Source organism: Dasypus novemcinctus, chromosome 3, assembly GCF_030445035.2.
Source record: "Dasypus novemcinctus isolate mDasNov1 chromosome 3, mDasNov1.1.hap2, whole genome shotgun sequence".
Lineage (NCBI taxonomy): Eukaryota > Metazoa > Chordata > Mammalia > Cingulata > Dasypodidae > Dasypus > Dasypus novemcinctus.
This window is the reverse complement of record NC_080675.1, coordinates 153,197,847-153,218,954: the sequence shown is the minus strand read 5'-3', so window position 1 is coordinate 153,218,954 and position 21,108 is coordinate 153,197,847. Positions and strand designations below refer to the sequence as shown.

Below are 21,108 nucleotides of genomic sequence, written 5' to 3'. Positions count from 1 at the left end.
TCCCCTGGCGTCGGGCCCCGCCCGCCGCTGTGGCGACCCCGCCCACCCCGCGCCGCGGGGGAGCACTCGGACCAGGCGATCCCTGACTGGTGTTTCCTGCGTTTGGGGCGTGGGCAGAGCAGAGGAGAGGCGCGGGGGCACCAAAGGGAGGGAACGCCCCCCCGTGCGGCAAGGTCTCTTCCCTGTCCGGCCTCTGTAAAGCCCACCGACGGCTTGGCGCGGACCAGATCCGAGGGGAGCTGTCCGGAGCCACGGGGAAGATTAGGCGCCGAATCTCTGGCCCTGGCTCCCGGGACGTGTGCCGGTCCCGCGGGGACTTGGGAACCATTGAGCTAGACAGCCGCCAGAAGCCAACCGGTGCGCCCAGGAGTTCCAATGCATCCTCCAAACAAGGTCTCAAGTATTTGACGCTATTGAGTAATAGTTACTTTTTTTAAGGGCGTGATAACGGTATTTGGTTGTTTTTTAGAGTCTTTAGTCCTTGTGGCACACTAAGACAGGGGCCTACCTCTTAGGCCCCATTTAAAGCATTCTTATTCTCCTGGCTTAAAGAAAATAATTGCAAAGCACACACCCAACACAGGACTTTCAAAACTCAACAGTGGGAGCAGATGTGGCTCAAGTCCGCCTCCCACATGGGAGGTCCCAGATGTGGTTCCTGGTACTGTCAGAAAGAAGATGCAAGGAGCAGAGACAGCGAGCAGACAAGGAGTGGAAAGAAGAGCAGACAGACAAGGGAGACATTGTGTATGTGTGTGTGCGTAAAACTCAACAGTAAGGATAAACAGATATGAGGGGTCTTATTGAGGTGACAAAAATGTTCTTTAACTGGATTATGGAAATACACTTACTAAAGACTCACTGTACACTTAAAATGGGTGAACTTTATGGTATGTAAATTGTACCTGAAGAAAGTTGTTTTAAAAACATTAGTAAGAAAACAATCCAAGTTAAATGAGCAAAAGAGTTACTCCACCAAAGGATATACTGAAGGCAAATAAGTACATGAGAAGATGTTCAGTACCACTAGCCATTAGGGAAATGCAAGTTAAAATCAGAGTGAGACAGATAGCTTCAAATCCACTAGGAGGGCTAAAACAAACTGTCAATACCAAGTACAGGTGAGAATGCAGAGCAATTGGATCTCTCATGCATTGCTGGTGGGAATGCAAAATGGTAAGCCACTCTAGAAAAGTTTGGCAGTTTCTTATAATAGCTGAAAATGTAGGTGGCGGACTTGGCCCACTGGTTAGGGCATCTGTCTACCACATGGGAGGTCCGCGGTTCAAACCCCGGGCCTCCTTGACCCGTGTGCAGCTGGCCCATGCGCAGTGCTGATGGGCGCAAGGAGTGCCCTGCCATGCAGGGGTGTCCCCCGTGTAAGGGAGCCCCACATGCAAGGAGTGCACCCCGTAAGGAGAGCCACCCAGCGCGAAAGAAAGTGCAGCCTGCCCAGGAATGGTGCTGCACACACGGAGAGCTGACACAATATGACACAACAAAAATAAACACAGATTCCCGTGCCGCTGACAACAGAAGCAGACAAAGAAGATGCAGCAAATAGACACAGAGAACAGACAACTGGGGTGGGGTGGGGTGGGGTGGGGTGGGGCGGGGTGGGGTGGGGTGGGGGGAAGGAGAGAGAAATAAATAAATCTTAAAAAAAAAAATATATATATATATATGTATATATATACTTACCATATGACCCACCAATCACATTCCTGAGTATTTATCCAAAGAAAGGAAAACTTTGTTCACACAAAAACCTACAGGGAATATTTATAGCAACTTTATTCATAATTGCCCCTAACTAGAAAACAACCCAAATGTTCTTCAACATCCATGCAAGAGAATACTGCTCAACAAGACAAAGGAACAAAGTACTGATACCCTCAACAACCTGGGTGAATCTCCAAGGCATTATGCTGGATGAAAGAAACTAGTATCCAGAGGTTACAGATTGTCTGATTCCATTTGAAAGGCATTTTTGGAAAGAATAAAACTAGAGTGATGGAGGTTGCCAAGGGCTAGGGAGAAAGGAATTGCAGGAGGGAGTTGTGAATGGTGGCTCTCTCCTGTACCTCATGTTGGCTACACTAATCTATGTATGTGATAAAATCCATAGAACTGAACATCAAAAGGAAGTCGATTTTCTTGTATAATTTAAAAATTAGAAAGAAAAAAAAGTTCTCCATGTCTGCTGGCCAGGCACTGTGCAAAAGTTAATATGTCCGGAAAAGAGGAAGGCTAGGAAACCAGTCAGAGCATCTGTGAGGGACACAGACCTGAACCCAGGTGCGATGGAAAAGCAGGATGTGGCTGGGGCTGTGGGATCACAGAGGAAGGGGCAGTTCCTTTCAGGTGGGGGACCAGGGAGGCTGCTCAGAGGAGGGGGCATCTGAGTTTGAAGGGTGAGAAGGAGCCTTTTATTCATTCATTCAACAAACATTTATTGAGTGCCTACTGTGTCTGAGCTCTGGCCAGGGCCTGGGGATAATGCAGGGAGCATGACAGGCCAGCTGCCCGCTCTTCCGGAGCTCACACCCTGGTAGGTGAGACACGATGAGCAACGTGCCACCAGTAGGAGCTGCAGGTGCCCAGGAGCGGGCAGGGAAGGTGGCGGGGCAGTGCTCTGGTGCGGTGGTTAGGGAAGGCCTCTGGGAGGAGGTGACATTGGAGCCGAGCCCTGAATAATGCAGCCAGGGGAAGCAGTGGGGGAAGCTACTGCAAATGCAAAGGCTCTAAGCTGGGGAGGCTCTTGAAATGTCTGAGGGACTGAAAGAAGGTCAGTGAAGCCAGGGAACGTGCAGTGGTGAGGGGTGGGGGTGGGGAGGCGGGCAACATGCCCAGCGCACAGGCGGCGCTGCGGTTATGCCCCGGGGGCAGGCTGGAGGTGGGCTTAAGCCCCCGCCACGCCGCTGTGCCCAGTTTGATGAGGCTGGTGGCTGATGGCCACACGTTTATTTGGGCCCTTGTCAGCCGTGGTCCAGAAGGAGGCAGCAAACGGCCCGCCCACCCGCTCATCTCACCCCGGACACACAAGCAGCTACGGCCCCGCGGGAGGCGAGTGGGTCTGGAAGAGGGGCGGTAGGAAGAGCCCCACGGTGCCCAGCACGCACACGCACACGAACACCCACAGGAAGAGCCGGTCCACCACCATGGCCACGTACTTCCAGTCCTCCACGACCTGCGGGCGGGCAGACGGGCTGGTTACAGGCGCTGAGCGCCAGGGTGTCCCCCTGCCTTCCCTCCCTTCCCCGAGCTGAGCCCTCACCCTCAGGCCGGTGACCCTGAGGCCAGCAGGCCCACCTGCTGGAGGGGCGGGTTCTGGGTTCAAGGTTGCCTCTAAGCTGGGCCAGTCCACGCCTCCTGTGTCCTCAAACTCAATGAAATGAATCACCTTTACCTGCCTCCTGTAGCACCGCAGAGCCACATGGAACTGGGGCTTACAGGACAGTTAGGAATGGAACATGGTGTCATTTGAAAACTAAATCTGATCCCTAAGGTGGGGTGGGGCCTGAGAATCACAAGGCTCCCGTCTTCTCATTGTAGGGTCGTGGGCAATTGCGGGACACCTGGAAATCAGGCTCTTTAATTTGCCCCACTCCATTGACAGCAGCGTCTGCCATTTCCTGTCACAAAGACCCAGCCTCCTCCTGCCGCGCCATCTGGGTCTCTCACTCCTGGATCTTCTCCAACCCGGTTGGGGCATGTGAGGTTGCCAGAGGGGCCACCGCAGACGTGTTCCCCTCCTCTGCGCTGGGGAAGATGTCGACAGAGCCCCGAACAGGCTGCCTTCCTGGCTTCCCTTCCCCGGCTGCCGTTTTCACACCTTGTCTGGATCACACTGCATACTTTCCCTGCTGCAGAGTGGCAGGATCAGAAGGATTAAGCAGAAGCTCTGGAGTTGGAAATGTGGGCAGCAACTGGCATGTCGATGTCAGTGACCCAATTTGTCAGGGCCTGTTCGATGCTGTGTGCCTACCCTCCCGGATAATCCTGTTTCAAGCTACCCCCGCCCCCCATCCCCAAGCAAACATGACTGATTCCCGTTCTTAAGACACAGCAGGCACTGCCCAGCTCCCTGCCCGGAGCTCTCCTTGGCTTTCTTGAGCTTCTTTTCACAGCCCTAATTTCAAAGGGCTTTTTGCATATGCTTTACCCCCTTTTCTATTTTTGTGCTTTTTATTGTGACCAGTTAATCACCAGGGAAGGCAAAAGTGCTGCAGAGGAGAAACACAGCATGGGTTGGTTTAGGGGCGGGCATGCTCTGGAAGAGAAGAAAGCCTCTCTTCTCCAACCAAACATAAGAAAGTCCGTCAACCAATAATCCACCACATGCTCAGCACAGGGCAAGGTGCAGGGAATGGAGAACAAGAATGTTTAAGGTCATCAGGAAGATCTGGGCACGGAGCCTGGCTCTGTCCCACGCCAGCTGTGTCACTCCAGGCAAGTCAATGAGCCTCACTCTCTCCAGGGTAAAACGGGGATTTGTGAAAAGGGTTCCTGGGAGGGTCAGCAGTAATGTATGTCGGTCCTAGCAGAGCCCCTGCTTGTGCCCGGGGTTGGATGAACACTGTTTATGATTATTACAGTGGGTCCTACTTGACCCCTCCCCTCCAGAGCCTTGCAATTCAGCTAGAAACAGCAGGAGGCCCGTGCGTGCTGAGAGCCCTTTAGAAGAGGGAGCTCAGGGTGGGTGCCTGCCCAGTCAGAGGTGCAAGAGGCCAGTTTTTCTCAAACTGTAGTATGCACAGAACCCCCAGGGGATCTGGGTAAAAATGCAGGCATCTAGATGCCTTCCCCAGAGGGTCCCAAATCAAACAGATGGGGCAGTCCCAGAAGCTGTAGTGTGAAAAGTTCCCCAAATGGTTCTCCTTTACCGAGCAAGGCCCCAGGCTGTACACCAAAACAGGGGAGCCAAGGAATTAGGTGATGCTGAGCTACTGAGTGGTTCTAAATTAGAGAATAACATGATCAAATCATTTTTTTTAGAATGCAAAATCTGATAGCACTACAAAGCTGTGCTTCTCAAACTGTAACATGCCTTCAAAGCTCCTGGTTAAAATGCAGATTCTGATTCAGCAGATCTGGGGTGGGGCCTGAGGTTCTGCATTTCTAATCAGTTTCCAGGTGATGCCAATTCTGCTAAGTCCTGGGACCAAAGACTGAGGGGAGAGGGTGTAGAAGTATATCTCATGTCCCATATTCCATTGGTTAACAGTTCTCTTCTTTCCATTCCATAGTGCAATTTTGGAGCTTTCCCAACCTGCTCTTTTCTTTCAATGCTAAGTAATGGAATTCTAGGGCTTTTCCTTGAGAATATGGCTGGTGAAAAGGAATCTCAGAAAGCTAAGAACACTTTTCCCCATGCAGCTGCAGAGTGGGAGACACCACGTTGTGTCCTAAAAACATGTTCATAGAATCTGATCTGATAAGGTTTCATATGGAGAACATTCACAAGAATATGAAACTTGTTCTCCTGCCCAGCATGGAAACATGGGAGAAATGTTCTGTTATGGCTATATTCTGCTTTCAGCTATGACAAAGTTGTCCTTACAAGTGTTATTTGTACGGAGTCATATGAGACAACCAAATTGTAGTGCTCATTGCTTTGTTCCATGAAAGTAAACTTAACTTTTTGTGTGTGTGTGTGTGTGGCACTGGGGGCCAGTGATTGAACCACTGAGCCACATTGACTCTCCTGAGTTGGTTTTTTAAATTTGTTTGCCTGTTTTTGTTTTTTTAATTTTGTCTTGTTTTGTTTTTAGGGAGCAATGGGAACTGAACCCTGGACCTCCCATGTGGGAAGCAGCTGCTCAACCACTTGGGTCACATCCACTTCCCAATCTCTTTTTAAAAATCTGTAATTCTGTACTTGGTAGCAATCCGTACTTTAAAAATCTGTAATTCTGTACTTGGTAGCAATAACACCTTAATGGATGTTTCTATACTCCTAAAATACAGGTATGAATTCTTTGCAAGCCTGAAGAGGCTGGGAGAAGATGCCCTCAGTGCCCAGACTACCTGAGCTCCTTGGAGGCATGGCAGTGGATATTCAGCTCCCACTTCAAGTGCCAGTGTCTTCCCTCCTCTCTGCCCGAGGGCTTTCTCCAGGGCTAACTGGCACAACCCGGAAGTGCAGGGGAATAAATGGCCCTGGAGCTTCCCTTGACCCACAGGAAACGGGAGCTGGTGAGTGAACCACCCCAGCCTTCCTCGAGTGTGTTGGCCCTGAGGCTAAGGGACTGAGCTTCTGCTTTCCCTAGTAATAACCTGCTTATTAATAGCCTACTTCAGCTTCTTCCACTACTTAGCTCACCTGCCCCACCTCCTCACTGTGCTTCCTGGAATCTCCCTTCAAACTACCTGCCCCCGGGTCCCTGCCTCAGGCTCTGCCTTTGAGGGTACGCAAAACAAACAAACAGAGCAAGATCAGCGGCACTTCCTTCTTCTCCCCCTATGCACGAAGCTATAATAAAACTCATTACCGTTTGGGACCCCTTATTCCAACAAAGAATCTGAGAATCCTTGTCTCACATTCATTAACTGTGGGAAATGGGAACCTGGTGATACCAGCTGAGTCCCTTCCACCTGGCAGGTGGGGCCAGAGGCTGGGCGAGCGACTTACACTCTGGTCTTGGTCGTCACTCTTCATGTGCTGGGCAATGAAGCTGACGCCCTCCAAGGCCTCCCGCACGTCCTGCCGGAACCTCCCAGAAGACCTCAGCCGGAAGTCCCTGGGGATACCCGCGGGGTCGGAGCCAGTGGGAGACTTGAGAGCTGCAGAGGCAGGATTCACAAAGTACATGGAGTTCCCGTAGAGGTTGGAGGGGCTGGCGGGGCCCCCAGCAGAGGAGGTGGCAGCGGCCTCGATCTTGGTTGGGCACAACTGGCCGGGCTGGGGGGCTCCGGTGGGGCTGCCGTGGGGACGCTTCATGAATAGGAAGGCGGGCAGCTGGTGCAGGAAACAGCGCCGGACCCAGGGCGCCATGGTGTGGGTGCTGGGCGAGCGGTGGTGCACGTTGAGCACGCAGACGCTGGTGACGATGGAGAAGGTGACCAGCACCATGGTGAACATGAGGTACTTGCCAATGAGCGGCACGTCGAGGGAGGTGGGCGGCACGATCTTGGAGATGAGCAGCAGGAAGACGGTGAGCGCCAGCAGCACAGAGATGCACAGGGTCATCTTCTCGCCGCAGTCGGACGGCAGGTAGAAGACGAGGATGGCCAGCGAGGTGATGAGCACGCAGGGGATGATGAGGTTGATGGTGTAGAAGAGGGGCTTGCGCTTGATGATGAAGTCATAAGTCACGTCCACGTAGCTGGGGTCCTGCGGGTTCACTGTCCTTCGCCCTGGGAGGGCCACGATGTCCCACTCGCCACTGGGAGTGAAGTCGTCCATGCTGGCTGTGGGCAACTTGGGGACCATATCGATCTCCGTGTGGTCGTACGTCCAGGAGCGGAACTTGAGGGTACAGTTCTGTTGGTCGAAGGGGAAGTGCTTCACCTCGATCTTGCAGGCGCTCTTGTAGATGGCAGGGGGCAGCCACAGGATGCTGCCATTGGAGCGGACCACCACATTGGTGTAGAGGGACACCTCGTAGGTCCCATCGGCACTGGGGGCGAGGGGCAGGGCACGGAGGAGAACACGATGAAACCCACAGACAAGGAAGGCTGGGCTGCTCTCAGAACTCGCCACAAAGCCCTTCTGGATTATTCCCCATGAATCACACTTCCAACCCCCCCATGGCCTCATGAAAAGGGGCCTGTTTTTCTCAGCAGCTGCATTGTGGGGAGAGTCCTGCTGTGAGGCAGTCTGAAGGCGCCACATGGTATAGCTTGCTTAAGTCTCACAAGGGTCCAAAGAGGTAGGCTTTATTATTGTCCCCATTTTACAGAGGAGAAAACCAAGGCTCAGAGAAGTTAAGTGACTTCTCCAAGGTCAGAAAACTAGTCAGCCTGGTGTAGCTGAGGTTTGAATTCAGGTCCATCTGTCTCTAGACAACCTGCTCTTAACCTTTCACGTTACTGCTTGTACAATTACAACCCGGGAAAAATCTCTAGCTCCCTCCACCAACCTAAGACATTAACACATTGTAAGTAGTGCTGCCAACACCCAATAGTGACAAAGCAACTGAGGCTCAAATAAACAGTATGGAGGATAGAAAGAGCACTGGGCTGGTGACTGAGTCAGATAAGGCCCTTCCCTCTCTGGGCCTCCAATTCCCCACCTGTAACTGAGGGTGCTGGCTCTGCCATCTCTAATTCCTCTTCCAGCTTGATGGCCCAAGTCTGGATGAAGCATGATGGGGCCAATGACTGGAGTCAGGGCTGGAGAAGTCCTAGATGTTGGGCTGCTGCCCTGGCCTGGCCCTCACCAGGCCCTGGTCCACCCTGCCACTCACTTGTTGTAAAGAACGATGTCAGGTAACCAGATGCGCTTTGCGGGGATCCTCAGGATGTTCACACCCTCATACCGGGAGCTATTCCAGGCCAAGCGGTAGTCAATCCATTCCTGAGCAGACAGGCAAGACCTGGTCACTTGTAGGTCAGTTGTGACCAAGGGGTAGCCCTGGAGGAAACATCTCCTGGGTTGGGGACCCTGCAGGGCACTTACCTGTTTCAGCCAGACGTTGGTGGTCATGATCTGTTCTCGTTCATTCTGGGAAGGGAAATGGGGCTATCAGTTTACCAGGAAGGAGGACTCCCACAAATGGACCTTGCTTTACTGCACCAAAGACTCTGAGCTCCAGGCCTGTGAGACCAACTGATGACCCAACACTCAACATGTCCCAAACAAAGCTCATGATCTTCCCCCAAACCTGGTCCTCCTTCAGTGTCCCCATCTCAGTGAATGACAATCCCATTCATCCACTTCCACAAGCCAGAAACCAGGGCGTTGCCCCTGACACTTCATTCTCTGATTCAATAACTCTTGTAGACTGTACCTTCTATATGCATCTCAATTTGTCTGACTCTCTCCATCTCCACTGCCACCGTCATCTGTCTCCTGGATGACTGTAGTAGCCTCCTAACTGGGCTCTCCGCTCCATCCTTGCCTGCCTGTTCTCTACAAACCAGACAGGGTGGTCCTTTTAAAATATCAACTCCTCAGACTATGTCACTCTGTTCAAGCAAGAGATGAAGTGCCTCCTATCTCACCCAAAGTAAAAGCCAGTGTCCTGCCCTGGCTGATGAGGCCTATGGATCTGTCCTCCCCTCACGGGCTCCATTACCTCTTATCTCATCACTCTCTCATTGGCTCATTCTACTTCAGCCACACTTGCCTCTTTGCCATTTTCAAGCACCCTTCTGCCTTTGCACGTACTGTTCCCTCTTCCTGGAAATCCACATGGCCAACTACTTCACTTTCTTCAGGTACTAGAAATGTCACCTTATCAGAGAGGGCTTCCCTGACCTTCCTACACTAAACAGCACCCCTGTGCCTCTCTCTCCCTTTTACCTGCTTTTTTTTCCTTTGTAGCACCTACCACTACCTGGTACCATCTATTTATTTGTGTATTTTCTGCTACCTCCCACTAGATAGAATATAAGTTTCCTGAGGGTCGAGAGCACTTAGTAGACTATCTGGGACATGTCAGACACTCAATAAATACTTTTTGAAGGAATACATTATGAGTCCTAACACAAGTCTGAGCCACCATCATCCCTGCCTCACCCAGACCATGGCAAGACCCTCCAAAATAGTCTTTGTCCATCTGCTAGACACACATGCACACACACACACACACACACACCTATTTTCCCTATGCACACAGAATGAACTTTCCGAAGTTCTTGCTGCTTTCCCCCTTAATTCCATCCCTGCTTATGTTACTTCTGTGGCTTCCCTCACATATAGAATAAAAATCTAACTCCTTCGCAGTATCTACAAGGCCCTGCCAATTTTCCCAGCCTCATTTCACCTCCCCATGACCTTTATTTTGTACTGTGGCCACTCTGGATTTCTTTAATTCCCTGTGTATGTCTTGTATTCTCAGCAGGTACTGTTTTTTTCTGTTCCACATCCACCAAAATAACTCCAAGCACCCTGATCTTAGCTGGAGAGTCATTTTCTCAAGGAACTTGTCCTTGGTCCTCAGCTGAGTAAGTTTATCAGTAAGATAAGTTTCACCTGCCAGTCTGTGTCACTTTAAATAGTGCTTCTATCTTATTCTTTATCTTCTCTCCTCCTGGGACTCCAATTACACATCTTAGACATTTTAAACATGCCCCAAAGTATCTATTCTTCTGCATTTCCATTCTTTTTCTTTTTCTCTGTGGTTTGTCTAGATATCTCCTATCGGCCTCTCTTCCAGTTCACTAATTCCATCTTCTACTGTGACCAATCTGAGAGTAAACTCATCCAATAACTTTTAAAGTTTCTATATTTTTTTAGTTCTAAATTTACTTTTGATTTTTTTTTTTTAATAATTTCTAGGTCTCTGGAGAAATTCTCCATCATTTCAATTTTCTTGAACATGTTAGTTACAATTATTTTAAAGCCCATGTCTGATAACTCTATTATCTGGGTCATCTAAGGGTCTGTTTCTATTGCCATTTTTTTCTCCTAGTCTTTCTCATTTGAGCTTGCCTTAGGGCATTCCTAGTAAATTTTTATCTGATTTTTCCTTCATCCAGAGAGTATTTACTTTGGCTTTACGGCAGGTGATTACAGTAGGGGCAGATCACCATAATCTAGTCTGGGACTAAGCTGATTCAAAGTAGGTTTCTGTTTCTGTGAGGGCTTGATTTTTACTCCTGGGGATGGCCCTTTCAGGGTCCCCACCCTTGATGGGGCACAAAGTTCAATATTTGTCATCTCATCCCTGTGAGATTCCCAAAAGTTCAGATAGGGTCCTCAGTCTCTTATCTACTGCTTTGTGCTCAGGTTTTTAGCCTCTTGACCTTATACTGTTAACCAACCATCAAATGAGGGGAAAGCACCTCAGACTGTCAGGGCCCCTCATTGTGCTTCCTTGCCCTCCTGGATCCTGGCCCCTCCAGTCCTGGCTGCCCTGGTAGTTCTTCAGCATTTTCAAACAGGTTTGGTCCAGCTTTACTCATTGTTCTTATGGAAAAGTAAATTTGTGCAACAAGCTACTCGGCCATTACTGAAAGTCAAAGTCCCTCAACCGTCTTTAAAAAAATATTTTTAAAAACTGAGGTGTAATTTACTTCTAGTGGAATGCACAGATCTTACGCGTACAGGCTGATCAATTTTAGCAAATGGATTACTCATTTAACTCACTTTCCTTTCAAGACATAGAATATTTCCCTACTCCAGAAAGTCCTTTGTGCCTTTTCTCAGCCAATTCCCTCCTAAGAAGTAATTGCTGTTCTGACTTCTATCATCATAAATTAGTTTTGCCTGTCCTAGGACTTCATATAAATGGAATCATAAATTATGTACTTTTCTGTGTCTGGATTCTTTCACTCAGTATAATGTTTTTGAGATCCATCCACGTTGCATGCATCAGTTGTTTATTTGCTTTTACTGCATAAATATTTCCCTCTTTGCTTAACCATTCTCCTGTTGATAATACATCTATGTTGTTTGGGCATCTATGTTGGGTGGGCTTATGAAAAAATCTACTATATGCTTGTACAAGTCTTTATGTGGACTTTTATGTTTTTCATTTCTCTTGAATACATAGGAGTGGAATTGTTGGGTCATAGGAAAAGCATAAGCTTAACTTTATTAGAAACTGAAAAGAATAGACCACAGTACCCCGCGAGTCTAGACCACTAAAGTATCTCTGGTATGTGGTGGGGGAAGGGGAGGGAGAGTAATGGAGAGCAAGGACTCAGAGTCAGTAGACATGAGACTGAAGTTTTCAAATGAGCAAGACTGACATGAGAACTGAATGAGAGGGTTGTGGGTGTAGCTCAGTGGTTGAGCACCTGCTTCCCATGTACAAGGTCTAGGGATCAATCCCTGGTACCTCCGAAAAACAAAACAAAACAAAACAGTTTTGCTTACAACTTAAAGAGTTGATATGCTTTAATAAACTGGGTGCACCTGAAAATTCAATGCTTTGTATCCCCCAGTAGGTTGCAAGATTCATGAGAACAAGGAAGGAAGAAGAATGGAACAGACTCCAGAGAGAAGGAAGGGTGGGCAGATACTTCCTGTATCCTCATAGCGCTCCAGTTTCCTCCTGGTGGGCAGATTCGGGGAGCAAACCTGACAGCACTCCAATAATAATCCCTCCCACCCTACATTTAGCTTAAGCCAGCTGGTCACTTTTTGCTATCTGCTACCGAAAGGATTCTAAACACCCGAAATGTTGCTTCTAAACAGTTCAGGGGCATTCCTACAGCGGCTGGGCTGGTCTCTTCTAGCCCTCACTCACTAGCCTCTACTCCCAGGCATTTAACTGCCATTGCCTTGGGCTTTAGTTCCGAGCAGCAGCTGCTCCAGCACAGCTGGTTTGGGGTCTGGCTGACCACACTGCCCTCACTCCACCTTGCTCCCCCGCAGCTGCTGAGTGTGTCTGAGGATACTGGTCCAGGGTCCTGGCCCCCCACAAAGAGCTGCTTGCCTCACCCAACATAAAATGTTTGCCTCATCCCCAGAAACTTCTGTCTTTCAACTGGTTGTGTCCATAACTTTCCTTCTCGAAATCAGACAAATAAAACAAACCCTGAAAAATAGCAGGAGAGGAGGGAATCACTAAAACTAAATATTTGCTATATATTCAGGAACAGAACAGCTCACAGTGGCTCTTAATGAGATAGGGGCTGGAGGCCATGTGCCTTCCCCTTTCCAGCTGCCTCTATCACCCTACAGGGCCCACAGAGCAGATCTGGCAGGGGTGGCCTGAGCCTGGAAGTGTGGCCAGAGCCGTTGGCCCATTTACCCTCACCAGGGCGCAGCTGCAGGGCAGCGGCTGGGCTTGCCCCACTGAGCAAATGGTCCTTGGCTGGGCAGCAGCCTGGGTGAGGCCTGGCCAGAAGCCTTCTTCCTTCTAGACTGCCTGTGGAGGGGAGCAGGATGGAGAGTACAAGCCCCTCTGGCCCTCCCGACTCTTGGGCTATTCTTCCTGGGACACCAGGGGAGAAAGACAGCCATTCATTTGACCGGAGCCTTCTTGAGGGATACAGGCTGAAGGGCTCAGTTTGTGGGAGCCAGTTGTGCTATAGAGAGAGGCGGGTGGCAAGAAGGGAGTGACCTGACAGAAGAACTTCAGGTCCTTGCTTATCTCTGCCCTCCCTCCCCTAGCTGGCCACAGGGACCTGCACTCTCTTCAGGTGGTTGCTCCCAGGAGCAGGGCTCTAACCTGGAGGGTGGGTGCATGGGAAGGGCCACAGAGGGCTGGTTTACAGTGGGCCTTGGTTCCCTATGACACTCTGAATGCAGGGACAGCACAGGGGACAGGAGAAACTCCCTGTCCCCTCAGCCTTCCTCGATGCACCCCTTCTCCCCCACCCCACAACCACACACCTCAAGGACCTCACTATCCTACCTGTGAACTCTCCAAGCCACCCCTCCTTTTGCACCCATGGCAGTGCCCTCATTCTACCTTGGCCAGGTGCAGTGGCTGCCTCTGACCCCATCCCTGGGTCTCTGCACCCATCAGTTCTGTCAACCTGGTTCCTATTTCCCCCCCAAAAGTAGGGGGTGAGTGAGGTCATTTGCTGAGCAGGCCGGAAGCAGCAATGGAGTAGGGACATTCATAGGGCCCTCTCTAGCCCCTTGCCCTGTATCGATTAGCCTAAGTCAAACATGGTAATTCCATTCTTCTAGCCAAAGGTTGGTTAAGGCTTGGGCATGAACTGTAGCCCTGGTCAATGAGATGCCAAGCTTGCTCAGAGGGCAGGTCTCTGGAAAAATTTTCCTCATACTTAAAAAGGAACCCAAGAAAGAGATTTGCCATTTCCTGCCAAGGACATTGTCACGTGAGGACTTTATGTTTGGAGCTGTGGCCACCATTTTGTGACCATGAGGGAGAATCAAGAGAATCTCACTCAGAGTGCTGACATCCTTGACAACAACCCAGAGTCCTGACATGATTGAGTTACTGAGTAACTCTGGAATGTCAGCCTACTGTCTCGTTATGTGATATAATCAATGTTCTTATTTTGCATTAACCGCTCTTAGTTGGGTGTTCTGTTACTTACGACCAAAGCATTTTTTTCCCCAAAGCATTTTAATTGATATGGAAGTCCTTGATTTGCAGGTGGCTCCCAACTGTTGAGCTAGGGTGGACAAAATGGGCAGGACACCCCAGGCAAAGAGAACGGAATGTGCAAAGGCATTCGTGGAATGTGCAAAGGCATTCGTGGAATGTTCAAAGGCATTCGTGGAATGAAAGAATCATTACTTAGAAGCAGGGTTGGGGCCCTCGAAGTTCAGACAAACTCCTTAATTTGTGAATATGATAAAAAAAAAAAAGATCAATTTGGGACCTGCCCTAGAATCTGGCAGATGCCAGAAGTAAAACCCAAGTCAGCCAGCTCCTAGCCCCACACACTAAAGGGCCACTCCTTTACCGCAAACCTAGCCGGGCCGGTCCATCGCCAGGCAGTGAAAACCCGCCCTGCCGCTCCTCCTGAGCCTCAAGCCAAGCTGCCCCGTGCACCTACCACGCTGATGAGCTGGGCCAGGGAGAGCTGCACCTGGATGGAGATGAGCTGGGAGGAGCTGGTGGCTGGGCGGATCAGGTTGTTGTAGCGGGTTTTGTTGAGAAGGTCGTCCATGAGCTTCTCCTCAGCATTAGCCATGCGGCATTCCCCTGGGAAAAATCACAGGCAGACCTGCTGGACCCTTGTCCAACTGGCCCTCACGGCAGCGGATGGCAATGAAGGGGAGGGCTGAGGGGGCCCGGGCAGGACCACAGGTACCCTCAGGGCTGGCGGGGCCAGTTAAGGGGCCAGCAGGCCTGCCGCACTTCGGGGGCTTCAACCTAAATATGTCCAAGACAGAGTTCAGCTCTCTCCTCCCCATCCCAAACCAACTCCTCGTCCTGTACCCTCTAGCAGTGAATGGCACCCCATGCTCCAGACACTCTGTTCCACACACTGGGTGTTTATTCCTGAGCCTCCCTTGGCTCATCTAAGTGGTCGCTCAGTCCTGGGTATTTGAACCTCCAAGCCTCTTAGTCTCTGTCCTCCCATCCCCACCTTTCGGACCATGGCCCTAGCTCGCTGCGCTCCCTGTTCCAGTAGCTCCCTCGTTGGACTCCCACCTCCACGCTGCTCCTCCCACCCACATACCACATAGTGACAGAGTGGTCTTCCTAGAGCACAGGCTGGACCGGGGCCCTTCCTGCGTCTCAGAGCTGCAGGCAGAGTTCAAGCCCAAGTGTTTCATTCAAGGCCCTTAGCCCCTGGCACTGGCCTGTCCTCCTCAACCTGATTATCTAGCCCCAAACACTCGATGCCTGGGCCACACCCTCCTGCTCACCTGTCCCCCAGGTGGCCTGCACTGACTGCCTTCTAGGTCTTTGGCCATGCTCTTTCTTATGTCAGGATCTGGCCATTCGAGATCTGAGCGTCTGTCTTGTTCTGGGCACTGTGTTATGTGCTGGGAATAATGGTAAACACAAACTGGAAACGGTGCCTGTCCTCAGGGGCTTACAGTGTCGTGGAGGAAAGATGTTAATCAAATGGGATTCATGAGGATCGGGGTAGACAGCGGCACTTCCACCAAGAAGGGGTACGTATCCTGGGTTGATGTGATCTGCCCGGGGCCAGGTGTCTTTGGGACACCAAATGGAGGGTCCAGCTGGGCGCTGGCTCCTGGGTCTAGAGCTTACAGGACAGGTCTCGGTTCTGAGCCATACTCAAAGCCCAGCTCAAATGCAGCCTCCCCAGGAGCCTGGCCCTGAGTGCTCACAGCCCCGACCTGCCCCTCTCCACACCCTGGTCCCTTGCCAAGCGGTATCTGGGTCTCTGTCTCATCTCGCTCACATGTCTGGGAGTGAAAGTGCTATTCAGAGACTCGATCTTGTTTACTTTGGTGTCTCCAGGGAGAACGTGACAGGTGTGGGCAGAAGGCCCACCTTGGAAAGAGAGAGATTCAGAGGAAGGGCTAGGACAACTGAGCAGGGGCGCAGGAGCAGAAAGGGTAGAAGTGGGACAGAGGAACCGGGGCTGAGGCAGGAGGAAGAGGAGCAGAACAGGAGCTGAAGACGTGGGGGAGGGGGCTGCCTGGCCCACCAGGCCCAGGACTTTAATTACATCCTTCATTCTTACCAGACCCCTCCCAGAGGGCCCTGAGCATGGACCACCCTGACTGAGCGGGTCCGTGGGGGGCTCGTGGGGGGCGCTGGGCTGGACGCATGGCCATGGGAAGCGGCCACCACCCTGCCTGCTCCACTCACTTTCCAACTCACTGCCTATCTGGAGCAGATACGATATTTACCGCCTTGTGAAATATGCTTCCAGCATACCTGCCGTCCCTCCCCCAGACTGCCCCATGCTGTCCAGAGGGGTCCTATGACCCCTGCTTGACCTAGATTCTGAGCCCTGCCTCTCACTCCCCCAGAGCTACTGTGCACTGAGACTTATCTATCCTCCACTCCCCGCCCAGCTGCTCAAGCACCCTGGAAGCTGGTCTGTAGCTCCACACTGCAGTTGGGTCCCTCCCACAGTCCTTTACCTAATTTGGGTCAACCCCTTATTTCACAGAGACGCGTGTGAGTTGCCCAAACCCATCTGGCAAGTCTGTGGCACCTCTGGGGTCAGAACCTGCAGTTCCTCCCCTCACCTCGCAGCCCTGCAATGCTGGAGGAGGCTGGAGCCCGCGTCTGTCTCTGCAGCCCCAGGGGGCTGGCGCAGCTGGGTTCCTGGGAAGCTGGGCTGCTCTGCAGGCTGTGGGGACTGGGCTCATGGCTCTGATCTCACCTGCGATGCTCAGGTTGCTCACCTTTGGGCCTGCCTAGAGTCTCAGGCATTCAGCTGCCCCCAGGAACCCTCACCCATACTGAGGACCAGCTATGGCACCCAGAACCTTTGACCATTTAGTCCAATGCTCTACTTCTCAGCTGGGGAAACTGAAACCAAAGGGAGAAAGGAAACTCGAGGCTCCCCAGCAAGTCAGTGGCAGAACCAGGTCTAGGAGCTGCTGCCTCTTTCAGACAGAGGCTTTCTTTAGTGTCCTGCTTAACGTCCCCTGTGAAGGACGCCTCTGCAGAGGCCATGGCTGGTGCTGGCTGGAGCCAGGTGCACGTTCATGTCTGTGCTGGTGTTTATGCATAGATGTGCACACGTGTGTGCCAAGGGTAGGAGCAGGGCAGGTGTGGGCTGGACCACAATCCCACCCTCCAATGTAGGGAAGAAAACAGATAAATGAAAAACAGAATAGCATATGTTTAGGTTTTCCAGTCTGCTGCTCTATGCCTGAGGGGCCTGTTGCTTCAAAAGATGAGGATAGGGGAAGCAGATGTGACTCAAGTGATAGCGCTTCCGCCTACCAATGGGAGGACCTGGGTTCGATCCCTGGGGCCTCCTGTTGAAAAAGAAGAGAAAGCATGCCCACATGGCAAGCTAGTACCCATGCGAGTGCCCGTGTGGTGAGCCAGTGCCCAAGCGCAAGTGAGTCGTGCAGCAAGATGATGATGCATCAAAAGAGAGACAAGGGGAGAGTCAAGGTAAAGCACAGCAGAAACCAGGAACTGAGGTGGCACAATTGACAAAACCTCTCTCCCCATCAGAGTTCTCCAGGATCGAAATGAATCCTAGGAGATTCATCCTAGGATTCATCCTAGATTCTAGGAATCTATTTATTTCCTCCCCTTCTCCTCCTAGATTCATCCTAGATTCTAGGAAATGAATCCTAGAAGAGAAAAAAATGCGAAGACAACACAGACAGCAAAAACAGCAGGGTGGGGGGGAGGAGAAGGGGAGGAAATAAATAAATTAATTAATTAAAAAAAAAAAGACAAGGATAGGGAAGCAGATGTGGCTCAAGCAGTTGGGTGCCGCCTACCACAGGGAAGATCCTGGGTTCAGTTCCCAGTGCTTCCTAAAGAAGACAAGCGAGACAGCAAGCTGATGCAATGGGCTGGCACGGCAAGCTGACAACACAAGATGATGCAACGAGGAGACACAATGAGGAAACACAATGAAAGGAACAACAGGGGAAGCAGACTTGGCCCAATGGATAGGGCGTCTGCCTACCACATGGGAGGTCCACAGTTCAGACCCCTGGCCTCCTTGACCCGTGTGGAGCTGGCCTGGGCACAGTGCTGATGCGCTCAGGGAGTGCTGTGCCACGGAGGGATGTCCCCCGCGTAGGGGGGGGAGGGCCCACACACAGGAGGTGTGTGGCACCCTGTAGGGAGAGCCATCTAGTGCAAAGGAGGGTGCAGCCTGCCCAGGAACGGCGCTGCACGTGTGGAGAGCTGACACAGCAAGATGACGCAACAGGGAGAGGCACAGATTCTTGGTGCCACTGATGAGGATGGAGGTGGTCACAGAGGAGCACACAGTGAATGGACACAGAGAGTGGACAACTGGGGGTGGGGGGAAGGGGAGAGAAATAAATAAAAAATAAATCTTTAAAAGAAAAAAAGGTACAGCAAGCAGGGAGTGGAAGTGGCTCAAGCGACTGGGCACTTTCCTTCCACATGGGTGGTCCTGTATTTGGTTCCTGGTGCCTTGTAAAAAGAAGACATAGAGAGCACACACAGAGAGAGCACACAACGAACAGACATAGAGAGCAGACAGCGAGTGCAAACAACGAGGAGGGGAGGAGAAATAAATAAAACAAATCTTAAAAAAAGAAGACAAACTGACGGGTGGCCCAGAATGGGTGGAAGCTTTGGGGCCCATTTGGTGGTCACATCCCAGCTAGACTGATAAGGAGTTAAAAAAAAGAGAGGCCACCACTAGGGGTCAGTCATGACCCAGAGATTCCAAAGAGGAATGGGCTGGACCTGCCATTGCTGAGGGTCATTTTCCAAGGGACCAGGTCTGCTTTGGAAAGCTGCTTTCCAGCAGAGAGGAGTTACAACTGAGGAAGCCATACCTGAAATTCTAAAACTGTGAGTATGTGTACAGTTTGAAAGCATATATCTGTATTAGAACATACTTTTAAATTTTGTATTGGGAAAATGGAAAGACATACTACAGAAAGTAAAGGTCAACAAAATCTTCTTGGCAAGTGGGCATCTAAAAGGTAGATTTGGCCAGTGGAGGGATTTTCAATTGGATATGTGTCCTTAACTGAAGGAGGGAGCACTAGATTTGTGTTTTTTAAAAGATAGCTATGGAATAAAAAAAAAAAACAGTTGAGGTTTTACCTTTTATAAAGAACTCACCATAAAGCGTAAATAAGTGAAAATAAAAATAAATACAAAGAGCTCACTATATACTGTAAGTGCCTCTCCAGCCATGTGTAAGAATCACCTGATGTTCCTATAAATTCAGATTTCCAGAGCCACTTCCAGAGATTTCAATCCAGTGGGCCTGGAGTGGGGTCTAGGCATCTGCACTGTGTTATGTGGCTATAAGCTGCCCCAGGACCATGCTTCAGAAACACTGCAACCAGCTCATGTACAAATATGTAGGCAGGGCATATCTTCCCCATCCAACAGATGGGGAAAGTGAGGCCCGGAGAGGGGAAAGAAATGGCACGGGGTCAGCAAGCAAGGGGCACACACACTGTGCAGATGCATCTTTGAGGAAATCCCCACTTCTCTCTAAGAATCCCCCCGCCCCCTTCAACAACCCCTGCGGCCAGTCTCCTTCCAGGAAGATGTAGCCTCAATCCTCTAGGCTGACCAGGCTGGGACAGCTTGGGTCAGACCACAGGAGCTCATACGGGAAAACTGAGGCCAGAGGAGGCATCTGGAGGAGAAGGGCTGATTGGTTTCCCTTCCACTGTCAAAGGCCACATGCTCCTGAGTGACAGGCCCTCTCCAGCAGTCCAGCTTTGGCCAAGCTGGCTGTCCAGACTATAAAGTGTGCTATAACGTGTGTTTCTTGGAAGATCTGCCCCAAATTGCAAGATATCCCAGGGCTGGTGATTTGGGCAAGCCCCTTCCCCTCCCGGCTAAGTTTCCCCCTCTCTGTAAGAGCGGTGTTGGAGGAGACCTCACTCTAAGGCTGAGCAGGGCATATGCGCCCTGGTGTCTACACCTTCCGCGGTGCGGGCTGCCTGCGACGTTCACTCTTCAAGAAAGTCACCTCGCCGACAGGGAAGGCGCCTTGGCTCTGTCGGGGCGCGGAGTCGGTGCCCTCGAGCCTCCCTCGGCGCTGGGACTGAGCGGAGCTGCCTGTAGAGCCGGGGCACCCAGCCCGGGCCCCGCCGCGCCTCGGCGAGGAGTGGCGGTTCTGACCCCAAACCTCGCAGACTCCCCCACCGTAGCCCGCCCTCCGGCTTCGGCGAGTGGGCTCAGCCCCGCCACGCCCCGTCCTTTCGGGAGCAGCCCGGGCCACTCCCTTGGGCGCAGGGCACCCTTTCTTCCCTCCCACCTGTGGCCAGTCCATCCTCGCCCAGCCCCACCCAGGCGCCCCTCCCTCCTTCCCCGAAAAGAACTCACCGCGTTGGCTAAAGACTACCAGGGAGAAGAGGAGCAGGGGGGGCGCGCTCCTCATGGCGGGCGGGGCCGGGAGGCGGCGGCGGCGAGCTCGGCTGTGGACCACCCGGCACCGGCGGGCCGCGGAGATGCGAGCGCGCGGGGCCTGCAGGCACTAGGACCTCTCCGAGCGCCCCGCCGAGCCCGCGCGGGCCGAGGCCGCGCGCCCCGCCCACTCGGGGGTGAGCGGCGCGGGAGGGACCCCCGGGCCCGCTCCCCGTTGGTGGGGCCGCTCGGGACCCTCCGCCTCTTCGGGCCTCCCAACATAATCCAAGGGCGGCCGGCCGCACGGAGCCTGCGCCCCTCCTGCGGTTGGGGAGACTGAGGCCCCGAGGACCGGATGGGTCTCCTGCTCTGGCAGTGGTCGCATCGGGAGGGGTGGGCTTTGCCTGCTGTCACTCGGAACTCGGGAAGCCTTTAGAAAATGAATGATCTCAAGTTCAGACCCACGGGTTTGCTGAAAGAAAGGAGCGAGGAGAGGATTGAGCCTGCCGTAAAGGGGTACGGGTCTCTACAGACTTTGGGGGAGGGCGCTTAGGAAAAGTCTGAGGAATTTGGGAAGGTGAACTAGCTC

The 21,108-nt window shown here is 51.9% G+C and overlaps 1 protein-coding gene across 1 annotated transcript; it reads right to left on the bottom strand.

The window, feature by feature from the left end:
- Positions 1-1,770: 1,770 nt before the first annotated feature.
- Positions 1,771-20,712, bottom strand: CHRNB4 (cholinergic receptor nicotinic beta 4 subunit). Its single transcript, XM_004480389.4, has 6 exons — positions 20,499-20,712; positions 14,596-14,744; positions 8,624-8,668; positions 8,412-8,521; positions 6,635-7,622; positions 1,771-3,190 (listed from the first exon to the last, which is right to left on the bottom strand). Exons 1-6 carry the CDS (start codon positions 20,551-20,553, stop codon positions 3,050-3,052), a joined length of 1,488 nt encoding a protein of 495 aa, XP_004480446.2. The 5' UTR covers positions 20,554-20,712; the 3' UTR covers positions 1,771-3,049.
- Positions 20,713-21,108: the final 396 nt, after the last annotated feature.